General features: G+C 37.7%; 1 protein-coding gene across 1 annotated transcript in view; it reads left to right on the forward strand.

Annotated features, from left to right (window-relative positions):
• Positions 1-22,056, forward strand: part of puf (ubiquitinyl hydrolase 1 puf) — an 870,156-nt gene that overhangs the window by 328,651 nt on the left and 519,449 nt on the right. The window contains exon 19 of the mRNA XM_068225443.1: positions 6,372-6,605. Within this exon, the coding sequence (XP_068081544.1) occupies positions 6,372-6,605 (234 nt within the window). The remainder of the gene's footprint in view (positions 1-6,371; positions 6,606-22,056) is intronic.

Here is a 22,056-nt window from a genome sequence, read left to right on the forward strand (position 1 = left end):
ATCACTATTATCAGAAATACTAATGTCTCTTAGAGTTTGATCTTTGATGTAGTTCCTTAATTTGTCCTCAAACATCTCTTCCGTTTCGTGCTCGCCGTTTCTGTTTACCTCATCAGCTGGCCAGAGATTATGTACGTAAAGTAGAGAAGATAAGGCATATTTTAAGCCAGAGACTTCATGAATACAGCTGGAAACCCTCCTGCCATCAGTTGAGAATGCTGGAAAACATTTTCCAAAGAGATTACAGGACCCAAGAAATTAGTGGGCGATCACGAAATGAACACTACATCTAAACGAGAATTTCTCGGGTGGTGACATTATGGGCAAGCGTGCGCCACTTGAGAATTTCTCGGGCGTGCCACTGAATAGACTAAAAATTAAAGGGATTGAAGATTGTAATTTATAGGCGCTAGGTATGTTGGTTATTAAGAATTGAAACTCATATGATTTCCTGTATATGTGCGTGTGTTAAACAGATGATGTACAAAGAATATACATCTAGAATCACTTAGTGTGATGTACTGGAACTAGTTTCCTCAGAACGGCTACTCCAGATAAATGCAAGTGGACTCTAAAACATTAGATTACCACTGAAATGCTAAAGCGATGTAAAAACAGAGAATTGTGGAGTCTCACAGAGATTCCTCAAGCTTTAAGTTGCCAGTATGATGAACCCAGAAGAACTAAGGCTTTACATCGAGAATCAAAGTATGGATGATGAATACCAAGTGTAGGCAACACCCTTCAAACTTGGTCTACAATGAAATATTCTAAGTAGCGAACCTCTTCTGGAATCAATGGCGATTCTCTGACGTGAGCTGAAGGCAAGGGTTTCAAGGCGAAGACTACTGCAATAAGACACTTGTTCCTTTGTTTACATTTGTATTTAAAGAAACTAGCAATCAATATTAGAATATTCCCTACTCTTAGCTAAGGCTTTCTGCTTTTCTATTGGCTATAACCTCCCCCATGTATCGTTACTCCCACTCTTGTACACATAGCAATTCTCATTTTCGTAAACTACTCGCCTCCTAACACTTGTCATCATAAACATGACTGCCTGTCTCGTAATACTTGATTGGGGTTGTCCATTACTTCTAAGTTACAGGACACTTCAAGGTACCCCTTCGCTTGCTATTTCCAAGCATTAGAAGGTGACTATTTAGATTGCTGGTATCTACTTACTCGTAAGACCTTCTGACTTTTCAAGTGTTTTCACTTCCCATTCCTTTCACCCCAACACATGGCTGCTTAGCACAGGTCTATGGATTGAGTTTTCAAAATAAGCACTCTCTACTATGTACTACCGATATTACGTAATGCTACTTAACACAGGTTTGTGCCCCTGGACGCAACACTGATTACCTTTCTGTTACTTTGCAACACACGCATGGTGTAACAGAAAACGTTTTAATTGGAGCTTAGATGTGTTGTCAGCTCGCACTTGGAATGCTAGTGCTTTGGTAGCATACAGTGAGCCATCTGGCGACGAATGAGTGTACTACTTACTCTAGACCAACAGTAAAATGAAAATCACACCCTGTTTCTGGTCATTCAACTGGGTCAGGAATGGAATGAATGAAGCCCCCATCTCGCAGCGAGGATAGGAATTGTGCCGGCTGCCGAGGCTGTCGCTCATCTCTGGGGCAATGATTAATAACTGACAGATGAAACTAAATGATATTGGAGTGTTGCTGGAATGAAAGATGACAGGGAAAACGAGAGTACCCGGAGAAAAACCTTTCCTGCCTCCGCTTTATCTAGCACAAATCTCATATGGAATGACTGAGATTTGAAACACGGAACCCAGTGGTGAGAGGCTGGCGTGCTGCTGTCTGAGCCATGGAGGCTTCTATATAAATAATGTCATACCAGCCAACTTTTAAGTTTTTCCATAAAATTTATGGAAGGACAGTTTTATAGCTTTGTGGATAAATTATAATATTTCACGATTTTACGTATGAGGATCTTCTTTCTAAAATTCACATCATGGCAAGCTTTCACAGGCTGCCGATACATGCTCTATGACCAGTGAATATTCGATACATCGCTTTGATTTATATTCGTAGGATCATTACAATCTTCGACTGGGAATACAAGATGTGTCATTGATCCTGGTCAATCAATATTGATTTGTTTGTGTTGAAAGAGACTGACTCTCGCATTGATTAGTTCGATAATCGTCCTGTATTAAAAAGTAGTTCTTTTATTCTTCACCGTGAATTACAAAGCATAGGTCATGTTCTAGTTATGGAAAAACATGCAAATTATGTTTAATTTGCTTAATTTGCTTCATATTTATTGCCACATATGTGCGAAGCTGAGGTTATGTAGTTGTGGAGTAACACGAACATGTTCTTTGCTTACTTCATCTTATTAGCATGTTGTTTATCAGTAATCATGAGTAAATATAAAAAAAAATATCATCAGGTGTTAAGGGAAACCTGTTCTTTGAGTTTCCCATGTCTACTGAAATGTAGAAATGTTGACAAATATGCATTTTGTACTGTGTGCTCTTGTGATATTGACATAGCATATGGTGGCAAAATTGACCTCACTAATCATGTATAGTATGTTAAAACTTCATGATAATTTGAAATCTAATGAATAATATTAGAAAAATACTTTTTTTCCCTGCCAAAGCTGGAGATAATGTTTACATGTAATCATGGCAGAGTGGTTTATTTCTTTTTTAGTGGAACACAACATTCTATTGAGTGCAGCTGATCATGCAGGAGCTTTGTTCAGAAATATGTTTCCTGCATTGGAAATCACAAAAAAAAAGTATGGTTGTGGTCGCACTAAAACAACATGTGTCCTAAATGAAATGGCGCGTACTGCAACACAGGTCATTGTTACTTGTTTACAGAATAATTTAGTTCTTTTTCCAGATTGAACTGTGTTGTTCTTTTCTGTACATTACGTACAGTTTGCTGACATTTTGATTACATTGCGGTATTCTTTGTCAAGGCGAATGAAATACCCCTACTTGATCCGAGGTAATCAGTCTCCCAAGCAGCAATGACACCAAAAGAGTGGTTCCTGATCTTGGTTTTATATATCCTAGCCCTGGGAGACTGATTTCAGATCGAGTAGGGGTAATTCAGTCGCCTTGACAAAGAATACTGCAATGTATTCTCGAAACGTCAGCAAACTGTATGTAATGTACAGAAAACAACACGGTTGGACCTGGAAAAAGAATGAAATAATTCTGTTTACAGAATAGTCCATTTTCTTTTTCAACATGTGAAAGCAATAATACAGATTCCAAGTTCTATCACATAGTGGTTACTTTTCATGATGACGCTCGAGAAAGTATTATAAGTACTATTTTATCGGTACCAACATAGGAATGGGATTCGACAAGGTGCAACATAGGATAGTTGCTATTGTTGCAGTTGGAATTAGATGTTCGGAACTATCTGGCATTCTGTTCTGACAATGCTCCTGTTATGATTGGACAGAAAAATGGACTTGTAGCAGTTTTGGAAGAAACTCATCAGGATATTTTTGTTATTGGTTGCAGCTGTCATCTAATTAACTTAGCTGCTGAAAAAGTTGCTGCAACTTAACCAGTTAGAATTGATGAGATTCTTATTGATATTTTCTATTACTTGGAGAAGAGTGCCAAAAGAAAAGAAGATCTTCAGAAATTTCAGAGTATGCATGGGAAAGAAACAAAGAAGTTTTTGAAGCATGTGTGCACAAGATGGTTATCCCTAGCCAGGTGTTTAGACAGATTAATAAATCAATGGGAGCCAGGAAAGAGAAATATTAAGGAAAATATTAGGATCAGTCAAGGAAGGGAACAAATACATACGGCGACACAACCAAGAGCTCTACAAATACTGCAAAAAAATCACAGACATAGCTGTCTGTTAGGGCGTGCAGGATGAGTTTTGCATTCAGTTCCCGTTTCCCTAAACCGTCGCGTAAAATCTTTTGACACGTCATGATTCAAATTAAGGTCTTCTAATATAGCATGCACAGTTACACGACGGTCTTCGTGCATTAACTGCCTTGGGATATGCTGTTGACGGGAGGCCAGTTCTGGGATTGTCTTACACTGAATCTCTTCCCGAAACCTTTTGTGACACTCGAACCCACGACTTCTTGACACTGCATCGCCTCCATATGCTTGTTGAATATCCTTTTTCAAGGCCAAGATCATTGGGACTATTTTATCTTGTTTAAACAATATTTTATTGAGGGTATAGCTAATGAAATATATAATTACAACAAGGTAAATATTTGTAAATAGACACCTACAGTGAAATGCTTGTGTAATAATTGTCCATGTTTCACTAGCGGATTTCCCAAGCGTAGTGCAAAACTTAATGTTCGGTCTTTGTTCACAATCAGCGTCCATTGTGTCATTGCCACTAAACCAAACAGTGTGTTGCTAAGTACAGCCCTGACACCTAGTGCGTCTGCGTAGAAACATGGCGGCCAGGCCATCTCAGAACGTACACATACCAGGTAACATAAAACCAACATTTGTTCCTTTGTTTGCATTGCAACCTTAGAAATACAATACTTGTCCTTTCTGACAAAGGGTGTATTTGATATTCAGAATGGTTGTTATGCCTTGAAATTGTTATATCAAGGTAATTTCAGGATTTGTTCTTTTCTGATTCAGTCATAAATTTAATGTGTTTGTCCATGTTGTTGAAAACATTCAGTAGTTAAAATCACAAAGAATGGGTACCGTCCACCTAATCAATACTTTATTATGTCTTGTTACTATTCCGTACCAGTTTCGACCCTCACAGGGGTCATCCTCAGCTGGTCATGAGATCCAAAGTTAACTTAACATTTAAAAACATTACTAAATCTAATGAAGAAAGTCACATGATATGAGTGATAATATTAAAATATACAATGATATTATGTGTCCTCTGGTTTAAAAGACAAGCGTCGATATTTTATGACATGCATATGTTACTTAAAATTCTGGTGTACTGTTCGTGAATAACAAATAATTTGTTAAAATACAATTTTTACACTTTAAATGTTTATAGCATTCTTGAGGTACACATTGAAGTTTAATTCATGTTGGTAAATCGTTGCATACGTTCATGGATGTGGTAAAAGCTAGTAACACATAGTAGATTAAAATACGATGTTCTATAACATAAAATGTTCACAGTATTCTTGCGGTACACTTTGGAGTTATATTAATGGTGGTAAAGTATTGTGTACATTCACAGGCATGTTTGTACCAAGCATTCTAGAATGTTCACTGATGTGAATTGTGTATCTTTATCCCTATGGGAATCAACATCTATATCATCTGTTGGCCAGGCAGGCATAGGTTTTTGGTAAGGAGACAACATCTCTCATATTGCATTGGCACTGCCGGTGGCTCCAAGTAACCTACGCAGTGGCAACCAGGAATGAGTTAGCTGGAAAATTTATAATGTCCAATAACGGACCATTTATATTGGTATTGTTATTCTGAACCACTGTCTCTGTTTTTTTTTTTTTTTTTTTTTTTTGTTAGTTCCTCTTTCATGCAATCCTTTAATTCTCTCAATTCCTTGACTTGCTCCCATAGAAGTTCCCTGGTTTGCTCTGCCTAGCACACCTCCTTGACAATTTCCTTTTCATTCTCTTCCCACCCAATGGCACCAGTAGAACCGGGTCCAGGGTTTGTTTCCACACCTCCAATGACCAGTAGCACCGCCACCACCGAAGCTGCCATCAATATTGTGATAAGCCCCGTCTGATGTCTGGGACTGGATTCAGTAGCACGCCTGGCGAGTTCATATTTACCGTACCAACGACGTATCACCTCTTGGTATTGCTGAATAGAAATCTTCATGTCCGCACTTGCTTGCTAAACCAACTTCCACTTTGCTTGCTCTATTACAATCCTCTCGGTATTGCTGAATAGAGATCCTCATGTCCGCACTTGCTTACTAAACCAACTTCCACTTCTCTTGCTCTATTACAACTGATGGAGATGTGTGTAAGACAATCAACACCCACTCCCCGCAGCTCAGTTCAGCCATGGAACTGGGAGTCTTATGAACTGAAGGCCACATCACTGACCATTCAGCTAAGGAGTGAGACCAGATAGTTCATGTACCTTTTAAAAGAATGTAGTGATGTCCCTTTAATTGTTAACAATTTTTATCATTGCTATGTAATGTACATCAACACTCAAGAATTGAATGTTAGAGACCTAAATTAGTTTTTCACTAAAAGGAGAATGCTCTGTGCTTTGTTCAAGGTTTGGACACTATGTTGTTATATATTATTATTCAGTATATGTTATTTAAATTCTTACCACATTAATCCTAAGGATTTAATAATGCTCATGAAGATATTGTTTTTAAGGTATACTAAGACTGTATTAACTTTTCCAGCATCAAATTCCACATACAAAAGCTCAAGTATTGTCTCGAAGAGTTTGGGACATCCTGACACTGCTGCCTACCAGCCCCATCTTGCTGCGTGGTTTTCAGGCACTTGATGGGACTGGTCCATCACTTCAGGAACTTCTTGATCCTGCCAGCCCACAGAAGTTGATGTATTCATTATACATTGTGGAATCTCTAGGTTGCCCTTCTGCTTCCAGCAAAAGAAGCTCTTCCACAAAGGTTAGTTCCCAAACATTTTTATGTACTGTAGAGACCTGATAGTAATCGAGATATTACCGTCCTGTGTGAATTAATCTGAACATGACAATAACATACACATTATTTTGGTACTTATTCACCTAATACATACCTTTAATCTTTGATAATATGCCCTCTGTTCTGTTTTGTAAGTTCTTTTACATGATTTTGCATATATTTCACATTTTTAGGTTCCACATCTTGTGCAAATCTCTTAAGCTCCATGTAGGATTTACAGCCCAGCTCCTTCATTAGTTGCCCAACGTAGTTGAGTGTAGGCCTCCCTTTATAATTTCTTCCCTTTACAGAACCTTCCAAGATCATGGCCAGTAGACTCCCTTGCCCGATTATGTGTTAGAGACTGATGTTCCTTCTTTTCTCCATGTACTTTTGTTAGCCCCTTGATACCAACTTCCATGTGTCGTATGGACCACCACCTCTTCACATGATGCCAACCTTCATGCTTGGTATAGACTCCTATAGGCCTAAATTTATTTTGTTCTAGTTTGTAAAATTTTAAAGCTGTTGAGATGGAAATGTTGTACCTTTGAAGGTGAAGATCTCTGCCTTCTTTGTATGTACAGTATGAATCAGCCCAAATCAGAGTTTCATTTTTTTTCTTCCTAAAGAGTTTGAAATTGTTTGACCTTTTTCCACTTGAGTGCATATACAATAGACTTAAATTTCTACTGCATTATAGTGGATGTATGCAGCACTACATGGCGTTTTCTTATGTAGATCGATAGTATAAATTACCGTCTTGTCTCTGATATGCAAGTTGATAGCATCTGGTGAGGATTCCTGTAATTCTTTAAACACCTTGAAACCTCTTATGACGTGTAATTATTTGACTCACTGTCACCTTGAAATATGATATTCCGTGGTGCAGAAGCATGGCATGGTGCAATTTGATTGAAAGTGAAGTAATTAAATTTTAATAAAGCAGATGATAGCAATACTGCACCAGACTGAACTGAGCAAAGGCAGACTGGATGCATAACATACGGAATAAGAGTGCACACTGTGCAAAACCAAGTAATGGACGATGGGAAATAATTGTCCCATTAACCTGGGACTTGTGCTAAATGAATCTTTGAACTATTGTTCCCAGTTCTTCTGCTCAATGTTTTTGAGGCAACGATTACCGTAGTTTTCATTGCAAATACAAGAACGTCACTTTCATTCTGTATAGAATGTGGAAGTTCTTTTCTTCACTAGAAAACTACAGTAAAACCTCACTAAGACGTTTCTGCAGAGGAAAAGAAAACATAATTTGTTAAGCGAGAAAATGTACTACTGAATGTGCAATTAAAAACTATTCAACAGGGATATGGAAACACTAGATATGATTTTTCTCTGACATGAGGGCATTTAAAGTCAAAGTATAATGGCTGGTTCCAGAGAATAGTCCACCCAAGTAGGAAAAAGTAAAGTTTAAAATAAAACTCAACAATTTGTTTTTATGATAGATAAAACATGATATTTTATTAATTTTATGATATGTATTAATTTATTGATGTCTTTCAATTTTTAATTGTGTGCTTAATTGAACCTTTACGAAGAGGCTAAATTCATTTGATATTTCACAATATTTTTAGGAATTCCTGTTTATTATGATGAAAAGTTATGAAAATAATTACAGTACAAGTTAATTTTAATGCTCTTTCTCTTCGCAGTAAAGTACTTATTTATGTTATTAACAGTTTATTTAAGGTGTAATGAAGCAACGAATTAATTGCTGCAGGCTATGTAAACATGCGACGAAAAAGTTATTAAAAGTTTCAGTGGATGAAAAGTGCGTGGCTCAATTTGTATAAAATTTAGTATGCAAAGCCAGTATTGCACACCCTTTCAATCTGCTGTATCATTCTTTTAAAATTTCAAATGGATTCATACAGAGCTGTTTACGGCGTTCTTGCGAGCAGGCAACCGGGAAGTTCCCCGCTGCCGCAACACGCTGCCTACAGGATTCAGTTTCTGTGCCACACTCACTTGTAAAGCATGTATTTTAGAATAGCAATTGGTGTTCACACTGAGGTAATACACAATTGGAATTGAGGAAAAGTTCAACCTATTCAATACAACGCATGTCGTATAAGATGTTTACATAATGTTATTTATTAGTTTAAAGTACTGGTTTCAATGCTTAATAGCATCATCTTCAGCCTAAAGTTACAAGATGGGCAGGATACATACTGTGACCGTTCGTGGACGCCGTGGTTTGTAGATAACCATGAACTATCAAATTATTTGCCGACTAGTATACAGAAGGTTCGCATGATACTCCACTCAGGGCATGGCCCTTCGAAGAGTATTCGGTCACATTCAGATAACGACGACTGAGCTATAGATACTGCCAATCATAAAATGTAAATTATACACTAAGGCAAAGTTTTCAAATAAATCGCAACAGAAATTGGAAGGATCACATTTTAATTTAAAAAAAATCAATTGATTGAATATGAACAACTGAAATGAACAACGTAAAATAAATCATATGCATTCATTAACATTAACTAAGGACCGAGTCCATCTTGCATTGTCCATCATAAACCGGAAACAATTATTTAACACAAATTCACAGAAACGTAGAATCTTATGGATATATCAAAGTCTATCGGGTCATATTATGTCATTCACTCGTCGTCGCAAATGTTAATTGTACCTGTCCACTCCGCCTTGCCTTTCATAGTTATCATTGTTCCTATCTGACTAACTAAATATCAGTTAACTTGAACCCCCCAACAGATTTCAGCATTTATAAATGATCACACATAGCAACACAATACACATAAATGAGTAAAATGCACGTCGTTTCCACCCATCGAGCTGTTGGCTGCACCTGAAATGAATCTTTATCTACTGGCATGAAAATATAAGTTGGTACAGTCTGGACTGCGTCGAGGTCTGCCTTCACCATCAGCTGAAATGCTACTACAGCATGAATCTACTACAAGCATCTACTACATGTACATCGATCGCAATAGGTGATTCTGATCTTAAACATAACTATCATTGAATTGCATTTTAAGACCCTAACCGTGCGCACATTCCAACATTTCGTTACTTGTAACTACGAATCTTAATTTATTAATTCATGTACTTGATGACTCTCTTCAATACCAATGCCTAACGCTGGACTAGCTTGTTCAATCATCTCACAAAATATGCGGCGGAAATTCTATTAACAACACCATTAACAACTTAACACGTCTCGAAACTCAATATAATTCGACACGCAAACCATAAAAATCAACCTAAATTATCTTGTGTCCGCCACGCTTTATGACGACCCTACGTTCGTCATCACATTGTATACCGCACAAATCATCACATCCTAACTGCACAAGCAATATTAAGGAAGAGCCTTATCAACATTATACATGAACATTACCTAATACACCTTAATGAACATCCATATCACATCATGGGAATTATACCAAGATCACGCACCAATATTTCACACACACTGTCACACTGCAACTTACCTGTAGTAAATGATATTATTTTTGTTTCACAGCGATAAATAATACGGACACAACGCAGTAAAACGTCTCATCCACGGTAATTGACGGCATACACTATTTACCCACGTATGATCAATCGCAACCCGACAAATACAACCGAAAATCTGTTAGATCGTTCAAGTTAACACACCCTTGTCACCTACGTGACATTGACAAAAGGACTAACGCTACTAAAGCATTCTAGGAAAGCAAAAGATAGACAAGTACAATAACTTATCTGGCTTCTTCATGGTAATTCCGCAGCGGTTTAATCATCATTTTTGTAATTCCGTCCATTCCGGCAGAGGCCTGAGTCCGCCAGGGCACTATATTGGTTTAGCACTTCATGTTGTTCATTTACATTCCCTGGTCAGATAGTGATTTAACATCTCCGGCCGCCACCTGAAACTTGAACAATATCATTAGGAATACAATTTCACACTAATTGTATTTTCACTATTCCAGTTTGATACTGGCCTGAGGAAACATATAATTCGAGGTTTGCAAATGATTTTGGCTATTATATAACTTATATCTGGGCTTATTCTTTATGTTTATCAATTACAGAACCAGATCCTTAAGCTTGCTTCTATTATCTTCCTTCATACAGTAATCAGTAAGTAAAACACGAACTCCTTCCATTATTATTTACAATAATAATAAGTTGCTTTCCATAAGCAGAGAAATCCTATGCTAGCTATACATGTGTTTTTGACATTTGAGGAACTGAATAACAACTCTAACCTTCATCATAGAAGTTGCTAAAGGAAAACACACACTATTGTTCTTCTTCTTACTATGAAACACGTCAGCACGGGCCTATTAGATGATTTGCCATATGAAGTTTCATGCTAATCCATGGCCCCCTTATACAACTTCAAACTAGATATCATGTCTAGCCACATTCTTCTCAGCTGATGCTGACATTGTACTGAGCTCTTGCTTGTAAATAAAGCTGATCTTGACGTAATTCGACATGTACCACGGGGTCTTGAGTTCGATCCACCGGCTCTCATCCATCATGTCTATTCTACACTTACGAGTTGTATCGGTTCTTTTTATCAATATGCGCGTAAGCCGCATATTGACACGTTACACCTTTTTCCAAGTCATTGATACACATTTCATTTCACTTATGACTTTCAATGACCGGCCGACATATTGCTACAGGTCATTGAAAGGTCATATTCCCCCTCTACTTGGAGAAGAAATTTCGAACATGGGGAGAAATTTCTTATTATATCAGTCTTTGACTGGCTAAATCCTTCCTTTCTTAAAATATCAATACTTCCAAGCCTCATTTCCGAACAACTCGTGCTTATCACTCAGATCAAAACCCGTGTATTTATTTGCTACGTCTCATCATTCATCTTCAGAAGTATGCATTGGTATCAGCTTTATGAACATCTACTTCCTCGCTCGTGAGATCGTTTCCACTCAAGGTATCGTCTGTTATATCGTCCTCAAAAACGAGATTGGCTTCTTCATCATCATTAGTAACAGGGAAATAATATTGTCTTAAATTTGCTGAATTGAATATTGACATATTTTTAGAATTCAAGCTCTGAATCTTATAAGCATTATTGCCCAGATCCTCTATAACCTTAAACGGACCAATATACAATGGAGCAAACTTTGAAAAGAACCTTGCTTTAGGGTCAGAAGAAACAGGTTTCTTAATCAACACATAAGTCCCAACTTCTAGCGGTTTCCGGAAGTTTCTGTATCTCATTTATTACATTATGTTGAATCCTATCCATTACCAAAAATGGATGTTCGAATGTAACTTTGCCAATCTCAACTGGAAGGAACGTCTGCATCTTACAATTGGCAACCTTATCTGGAATAATCCCTCTTATCTTTATGTTGGCTACTGGCATTATGGGGACTCGTGCTCTGCGTTGGAGTTCTGTTAATAATACCTTTGAAATAATACTAATACTGGCGCCTGTATCCAACAACGAGTAAATTTTAATACCTAATATTGTGACCCATATGACCCGAAGTCCTCTTTTAATTTCAGATTCGCCCAATTGGCGGTCTTCCAACAACTCTTCGGGTTCAAATTCCCAAGATTCTATGTTTCCAATCACCCCTTTACGTTGCTCATTCAGTTGCTGCTTGAAATCTATCTTATTCTCCTTAACTTCTAATTTGGCGTTTTTTTTTTTCACCCCATTCCTCTCGTGGGAGTTATCATCAAATGAGGTTGCATTAGGATTGAGCATCCGGTCTGCAGCATCCTTTCTTTGTTGCCGCTGATACTCGAGACTCGACGCACCAATGCAATCTGCGTTCATCTCTTGACTCCTTATCGCTTCTTCCCAACGTTTAGTCTCTTGTTGGCGTTTTAATTCTTCTACGTATTTCCTCTTTTCTTGGTCAACGTCTCCTTCTTGATTTTCACTTCTATATCCTATCCTTCCTTGACTTCTATTCCTCCGGTACGGCCATCTATCTCGTTGGTAACCCCAACGTGTTCCTCTTCTAAACCGTGGATATCTTCCATTACCATTCTGACATGATGTCCATCTCCGGTCGCGTTGGTTGTCTTCTGAATTATCATGTCTCTCCTGCTTCTCTCTCCTCATGCAGTAGCATTGATTATTCCCCCGACATTCATTTTCCTGTTCCACTGTCGTTGCGACGTTTACCACTGGATCTACATGCCTTATTATTCTATTTCCGACTTGCGTGTTTGTGCTGTCAAGCTGCCTCAAAATTGCCTCTGCTTGCACCGCGGACTGTACGTTCGCTGTTGTCATCAACCGTTGAACATCAGGTGGAAATTGTTTAATTATGGCCCGCACCATTTCGAGTTCTGTTGGGGGTGAGTCAAGCTCTTTCAAACGGTGGAACTGCATGGTAAAATAGTCCGAGAAACAACTCGGTCCGCTGAGAGAATATTTTTTTGAATACAGCTCCAATCTGACATTTTGTTGAACGTCAATTCCCCAAAAACGTTCTAAGAACGCGCTCTTAAATCCGGCGTAGTCTTCAAAAATGTACCTGAACGCTTTGTACCATATCAGTGGTGCTCCGTCCAAATGTCGTTCCACTGCCTTTAATTGCCTCTCCGGCATTATTTTTGCCTCGCGGAAATACTCTTCGATTTCTCGAATGAACCCTCGAGGAGTCATTCCCGACTTTATATTTCCGGTGAACTTTTTTGGTCTATCTTCGTTTGTGCGTATTACATTTATTATTTGGGTTCCGTTCGCTGTATGCGCAACACTATTCTCACTACTGTCGGTGTTATATACCGGTATTTCAAACTGATAGTCTAGCTCAGTTTTCCTTTCATTATCGACCGATGACTGTTTCTCCAAAGTCGTCAACACAAGTTTCTTGGTTGTTTCAGAATCAATCCTCATATTCTGGATGTTCTTCTGTACATTTTCCAACTCGTCACTTAATTTCTTTATCTGCTGATCCGTTTGGGTCCTGTTTCTATCTGTCTCATCAATAATGGACTGAAATTTACTATTAATGTGTTCTTTCGCCGTATCCATCTCCTCATGAACTCCTCTATTGATTTCTTCAATATTTTCAGTCACTTTCCTAAACTTATCGTCCCAACTAGTATCCGATTCGATAATTTTCCCTTGCATAATAATTACTTCTTCTTTTAATTCATTAATATCACGGTCAACTTGTGTTTGAATATCGTTCACGTTGACCTTCAATTCAGCTTGAAGTTCGGTGAACCTCTCGTTAATCTCTTTTCTATTCTCATTTATTGCTACTGTCACCTCACTTCTCAAGCTTTTCATGTCCTCCTGTATGTCCGCCTGTATTTCGGCTATTCGCGACCCTAGTGCTGATATTTCTTCCTGCATCACCCTTGAGTTCTGCATGACTAATTCTGAAACAACACGCTGATTCTCTTTAATCTCTCTACTGGTCTCCTCCTGCCTTTCTCGTATTTCTCTTCGCATCTCATTTGCCACTGCTTCCTGTGACTCTCTAACCTCCTTTCGCATTTCAATAGCTGCAATTTCCTGTGACTCTCTAACCTCCTTTCGCATTTCAATAGCTGCCATTTCCTGTGACTCTCTAATTTCTTTTCGCACCTCATTAGCGGTCATCTCCTGTGATTCTCTAATTTCTTTTCGCATTTCGCTCGCCGACATTTCCTGCGATTCTCTAATTTCTTTTAATGCGACTCCCTGCGACTCTCTAATTTCTTTCCGCATTTCATTAACGGTCGTTTCCTGGGATTCCTGTACTTTCGTCAATCTACCCGCTAACTCTTCTAGCAGTAACTTTACTTGCGCTAATGACGCCATCACTAATAACACTGATATTCAAGCAGTAAATGTCTTTATCCTACGTTCCTCAAATATCACCTAACCTATCACTATTGCTTTAGCAGCCACAAAATTCACTGATTAAGCCCTGACGAGCCCAAGCTCATACCGAAATGACCGAATAATTACCATACTCACATGAATGAACGAATAATCTGACCCTGATTAATTTATCCTTCCAACTTCTCATTGCCAAACTAAGTCTTTACCATCATCGCTCCGTTGCCTACTATACGCATCATCATCGAGCGGACAAAATACATCATTATTTTCGTTCAATGCCTCGCGATTGACAATCAAAATATAATATATTAACCTGCTCACTCGTCAATACTCAGCCCAACGGTGGGCGACCAAAAACACTAATACACTATGTGACCGTTCGTGGACGCCGTGGTTTGTAGATAACCATGAACTATCAAATTATTTGCCGACTAGTATACAGAAGGTTCGCATGATACTCCACTCAGGGCATGGCCCTTCGAAGAGTATTCGGTCACATTCAGATAACGACGACTGAGCTATAGATACTGCCAATCATAAAATGTAAATTATACACTAAGGCAAAGTTTTCAAATAAATCGCAACAGAAATTGGAAGGATCACATTTTAATTTAAAAAAAATCAATTGATTGAATATGAACAACTGAAATGAACAACGTAAAATAAATCATATGCATTCATTAACATTAACTAAGGACCGAGTCCATCTTGCATTGTCCATCATAAACCGGAAACAATTATTTAACACAAATTCACAGAAACGTAGAATCTTATGGATATATCAAAGTCTATCGGGTCATATTATGTCATTCACTCGTCGTCGCAAATGTTAATTGTACCTGTCCACTCCGCCTTGCCTTTCATAGTTATCATTGTTCCTATCTGACTAACTAAATATCAGTTAACTTGAACCCCCCAACAGATTTCAGCATTTATAAATGATCACACATAGCAACACAATACACATAAATGAGTAAAATGCACGTCGTTTCCACCCATCGAGCTGTTGGCTGCACCTGAAATGAATCTTTATCTACTGGCATGAAAATATAAGTTGGTACAGTCTGGACTGCGTCGAGGTCTGCCTTCACCATCAGCTGAAATGCTACTACAGCATGAATCTACTACAAGCATCTACTACATGTACATCGATCGCAATAGGTGATTCTGATCTTAAACATAACTATCATTGAATTGCATTTTAAGACCCTAACCGTGCGCACATTCCAACATTTCGTTACTTGTAACTACGAATCTTAATTTATTAATTCATGTACTTGATGACTCTCTTCAATACCAATGCCTAACGCTGGACTAGCTTGTTCAATCATCTCACAAAATATGCGGCGGAAATTCTATTAACAACACCATTAACAACTTAACACGTCTCGAAACTCAATATAATTCGACACGCAAACCATAAAAATCAACCTAAATTATCTTGTGTCCGCCACGCTTTATGACGACCCTACGTTCGTCATCACATTGTATACCGCACAAATCATCACATCCTAACTGCACAAGCAATATTAAGGAAGAGCCTTATCAACATTATACATGAACATTACCTAATACACCTTAATGAACATCCATATCACATCATGGGAATTATACCAAGATCACGCACCAATATTTCACACACACTGTCACACTGCAACTTACCTGTAGTAAATGATATTATTTTTGTTTCACAGCGATAAATAATACGGACACAACGCAGTAAAACGTCTCATCCACGGTAATTGACGGCATACACTATTTACCCACGTATGATCAATTGCAACCCGACAAATACAACCGAAAATCTGTTAGATCGTTCAAGTTAACACACCCTTGTCACCTACGTGACATTGACAAAAGGACTAACGCTACTAAAGCATTCTAGGAAAGCAAAAGATAGACAAGTACAATAACTTATCTGGCTTCTTCATGGTAATTCCGCAGCGGTTTAATCATCATTTTTGTAATTCCGTCCATTCCGGCAGAGGCCTGAGTCCGCCAGGGCACTATATTGGTTTAGCACTTCATGTTGTTCATTTACATTCCCTGGTCAGATAGTGATTTAACATCTCCGGCCGCCACCTGAAACTTGAACAATATCATTAGGAATACAATTTCACACTAATTGTATTTTCACTATTCCAGTTTGATACTGGCCTGAGGAAACATATAATTCGAGGTTTGCAAATGATTTTGGCTATTATATAACTTATATCTGGGCTTATTCTTTATGTTTATCAATTACAGAACCAGATCCTTAAGCTTGCTTCTATTATCTTCCTTCATACAGTAATCAGTAAGTAAAACACGAACTCCTTCCATTATTATTTACAATAATAATAAGTTGCTTTCCATAAGCAGAGAAATCCTATGCTAGCTATACATGTGTTTTTGACATTTGAGGAACTGAATAACAACTCTAACCTTCATCATAGAAGTTGCTAAAGGAAAACACACACTATTGTTCTTCTTCTTACTATGAAACACGTCAGCACGGGCCTATTAGATGATTTGCCATATGAAGTTTCATGCTAATCCATGGCCCCCTTATACAACTTCAAACTAGATATCATGTCTAGCCACATTCTTCTCAGCTGATGCTGACATTGTACTGAGCTCTTGCTTGTAAATAAAGCTGATCTTGACGTAATTCGACATGTACCACGGGGTCTTGAGTTCGATCCACCGGCTCTCATCCATCATGTCTATTCTACACTTACGAGTTGTATCGGTTCTTTTTATCAATATGCGCGTAAGCCGCATATTGACACGTTACACCTTTTTCCAAGTCATTGATACACATTTCATTTCACTTATGACTTTCAATGACCGGCCGACATATTGCTACAGGTCATTGAAAGGTCATAATACCATATTACTGTGTACATGCAAATTACAAATGATTGCAATTTTACATTTAGGACTAAATAAACAATGGATAAAATATGATGGAGTGATGTAACGCATTACAGGCGTTATAGTATAGTATGGTACATTGCTGTTGTATAATAAAAATTGGTGAATGAGAGTAAAAATCTTGATGTATATGATAATGAAATAAAATTTATGTTGACACTTCTGTTAATATCAGTGGAGATATAAATCAAAGTCCAGTATAATGTATGTTTAACAAGACTATCTGATACTGTATTTGTTTTTAGATGGAACACCTTAAGTTGGGTGGTTGAATGAGGTTGAATGAGTTGTCTCAGCTCAATATAGATAGTGAAGCCTAAGGGGCCGATGACCTTCGATGTTAGGCCCCTTTAAACAACAAGCATCATCATCATCATCATCATCATCAAAGAAGCCTAAAAAGAAAGAAAAACTAAGTTAGTAAAGCGGATTACTTGAAATTGGGATAAAGCAAATTCATGGCCGCATATGACGAAATATGGGACTCGCCTTGTTCAGCGTACTTGTTATATGTTGTGAGAAGAGGTTTGGACTGAGTGCGGATGGACGTGAGTGAGTTGGGTGTGTGGTAGCGGGGGGGGGGGGGGGGGGGGAAGAAGGGTGGAGGGGAAGGGGGGGGTAAGGCGGATCAGGAGGATGGAATGGTGGTGGTGTGCAGCGTAGAAGAGTGTTGTGTAGAGATAAAAGTTCGATTTCTTATTCATGGATTTAATGCCTCTAAAGACCGATTAAGAAGTCAAAAAGAAAGTTGGGTTTTTCTGATATTTCGTTGAGGTTTAGATTGGGATTGAAAAATTGGTCTAAATGAATAAAACCGTTTTCTGTAACGTCAAGCAAAGGGCCTTTGTTTATGTTCTTAAGAATTTCTAGGTCCTGTTCTATGGTACTAAAATTGTGTTTTGAGTCATGGTTTTGTTGGCCAATTGCTGAAAACCTATTATACTTAATGGCATTGATGTGTTCAAGGTATCTAACTTCAAAACTTCTCCCGGTCTGTCCGATGTATGAGGAAAAACAATTATTGCATTTGAAACAATGGACGCCTGACTTTATAAAAATGTCGGATTTGTTTATTGACCTGGAATTGTGTACTATTTCCATATTTCTGTTGTTGGGCCTATATGAAATTTTGATATTGTGTTTCTTAAAGATGTTGGTTACAGTGTGTATGTTTTCGTTGAAGGTGAAGGTGGCATATAGGATGGGATTCGGTCTTTCTTTAGATAATTTTGACTTTGGTCTATGTTTGCATTTGTTAATGATATGTTCTATGAATGAGGAATTATATTCTTTATATTTAGCAATGGAACATATGGTGTTGAATTATTTCTTTAGATTTTCTTTAGATAACAGTATTTTTAGTGCTCCGTCTACCATACTGTTATAAGCGTGGGTGTGTAGTCTCTCTTCTGATGGTTGTTGCTGTTTGTGTAGGTTTTCTATATATATATATATATGATATTCTAGCGAGGAAGAAAATCTCTTAATTGTGAGGTCTAAAAAAATTATTGAATTATTGGATTCAGACTCCAATGTGAATTTTATTTGAGGGTCTATGTTGTTTAAATTGTTGAGGGTGGTATCTGCATTTGCTGTTCTATCATCTAGAATAACCAGAGTGTCGTTGACATATCTGGACCAAAATAATATGTTTGAGAAGATTTTATAGTTATCGATTGCCTTGCGTTCTAGGGAATCTATATATATCTCCGCCAAAATCCGCTTACTCACAAAGAACGTTGTAAACAGTATCACGAGAAGAAAGATGATACCTACCCAGTTACATGTACACAGCTGATAGGTACGAGAATCGATGAAGAAACACAGACTACAGAAAAAAATTCAGGGCCTATCAACAGTTACTTCCTGTTCTGCAAGTCCAACAGCACAACCATCAACATCGATTGCAGAGCAGAGTATGCCATGTCTGGTTATAAATGCAAACAAACATTGGGGAAAGCTGTGAAGAGTTCGGAGAAACAGAAAGTTGTTTGTGCACTGAGTGTGAAATTTGGTGCAAGTTTATATATGAGGACGGTTGAAAAGTTCTCGGAATCACCGCTAGATGTCAGTGCTATAGCAACGAGGTTCCCGCGCAATAATCACACATCCTTTGTGAGTGAACACGTGGCGCGTCAGTGCTCTAGCTGCAGGAGTGTGGTAGTGATGACTCTTTGTTGTTGTTCCCGCATAGTGATTTGTGAGAATGGAAAAAACTGAGATTCGAGCAGTGATTAAATACTTTGTAAAGAAAGGTATGAAAGCAAAGGAAATTCATGCCGACTTTCAGAACACACTGGGGGACTCTGCTCCTTCATATTCAACTGTTGCCAAGTGGACCAGCGAGTTTAAATTTGGTTGGGAGAGCTTGGATGATGATCCGCGTAATGGACGGCCAAAAAGTGTTACGACCCCAGAATTTATCGCAAAAGTGCATAAAATGGTCATGGAGGATCGTCGACTGAAAGTGCGGGAGATTGTTGAAGCTGTAGGGATGTCTTCTGAACGGGTATATTATATTTTAACAAAAGAATTGGGTATGAAAAAATTATCCGCAAGATGGGTGCCGCGGCTCTTGACATTGGACAATAAACACACCACTTGTATGGGTGGTAAAAACACAAAATAGGGCATCCTAAGAGGGCACTGCCTATGAACGCAAGCACTGATTTATTCTGTAACCATATTGGACTCAAGACAAGAACGTAGACTTACGCAAGACGTATAAATTCATTTTAATGAAAGTGTTTTATAGGCATTATTATAAAGGATTTTAATATGTACTGTGTATTTTAATATGTGATTTTAACAAGCACTATGTATTTTAAAGTGTTTAATGTACTTGTAATTTAGAATTAAGTTTAAGTTAAGTTCCACAAACGAATTTTAGGCCTAAAAGATAACTCCACACCTAAGTACCTGAATTGTATTATATCAACCATTTTACTCTCAAACATGCCCAGTTTGGACGCTTGGACATAATGCTTCCCCATGGCTTCTCCATTTAGAAAGGCACATTAACTATTATTTGACATATGTAAAGGTATCAATGTCACCTGATTATGACTGTTTAGGGTCAAAACCGGTCCTGTAGTTAATAATAAAATTGTATTGATAAGGTGGAACCTTTTCTTATCTATATATTAGTGAACTATCAATACGGAAATGAAACTTGTAAAACAAAATAGCACCGATTTGCGTGTGTAATCCCGCGATGCTGTCAAGTAAACACGTGACGATCGTCTTTAACTATATAACACAGACATTACGCAACACATTTGCTTTTTTTTTGTTTGCAAAATGTACCTTTGTCCTTCTTGTAAACAATATCTTGACACTACCAATAAAAGTTACCACAATTCGCAGAATTTAGAAAAAACGTAAAGGTATGTAAAGTTAAAAGTTCGTACCATGTAAACACTGATCGCTGCGTTTAAAATTTTATAAAATCGCATGCATCAGGTTTACTACAATGAAATTTGTGGAGGTTTTTATGTATCATTTAGACAGTACTATGCATAAATTTCAATTGGTTTAGATGGTAAGTTTCATATATATGTTAAAAAGAAATGTACAAATGTAAACATGCGATGCCTGGAATTGGCCTAATACTAGATTAAAAATTCCACCTATTCAATACATAGGAGTTTTTTATTTAAATTTAAGAAATAGATCTTAACATATTAGATACAGGGACATGTTTTGCCCAAAATAAGGGCATCATCAGCCTAAAAATCTCATACCTGAAAGAATGAAAAAATCAGGATCCTGATTGTTATTGACAAAGGTCTAAAATATAAATAGGAGGATACTGTTGTAGGTACAAATGTCTAAAAAAGGACTAGCAAGTGGAAGATAGTAGTTTATAACTACTCTTATGACAAAGTCTTATAATCAACCCTTATTATAGATTGTTACGAATGTCCTGTTTTTAAATGTGGTAACAAGTAGTGAGTTAAAAGTTCAAAATAAATACGTAACTTAATGTGTCGAAGTGAAATCTAGTAAATATGGTGCCTTATTCTGTAGATGGCATAAGGCGCTTATAATAGCTTAATATTTAGGATAAAAGTCACTCGTAGTGGTGGTTAAATTAAAATCCAAAGTTGTTTTTCTGTTGAAGTTGTTAATCTTATGTGAAAAGGCAGGTAGGAGCAAGGACAAGTGCTCATCAGAAACGTAGCTATATTTATATTAGCAGGTAGCCGTGGTTGTAGCTTCATACATTAAGAGTCAAAAAGAGAAGAAATGGAATGAGTTTTCAGACAAACTGGAAGAGGGCAGTAGAGGAAATATGAAATTGCTATACAGAGTAGTGAAAAACAAGCAAAGGGATCAAGAGACCATAAAAGCAATAGAACATGATGATGGAACTCTGGCACAAAAAGAGGGAGAAATTAAAAAAGAACTCAAGATCTATTTCGAAAAGCTGTTGAATGGAGATACAGAAAACATAACAGATAGAGGAGAGCCAAGTTGAGGAACCACAACTGAACCACCAATTACATGGTTTGAGGTTGAAAATGCGCTCAAGAGCACGAAGAAAGGAAAGGCAGTGGGCATAGATGAAGTAAGTGCAGATATGCTGAAAGCAGCGGGAATTCCAGGAAACCAATGGCTCTACAGGCTGCTTAACAAGATATGGGAGGAAAATACTATTCCTGAGAACTGGAAGATGGGCATCATTTTACTTCTGTT

The sequence above is a fragment of the Anabrus simplex genome, chromosome 1, assembly GCF_040414725.1.
Source record: "Anabrus simplex isolate iqAnaSimp1 chromosome 1, ASM4041472v1, whole genome shotgun sequence".
In the NCBI taxonomy this organism is placed as follows: Eukaryota; Metazoa; Arthropoda; class Insecta; order Orthoptera; family Tettigoniidae; genus Anabrus; species Anabrus simplex.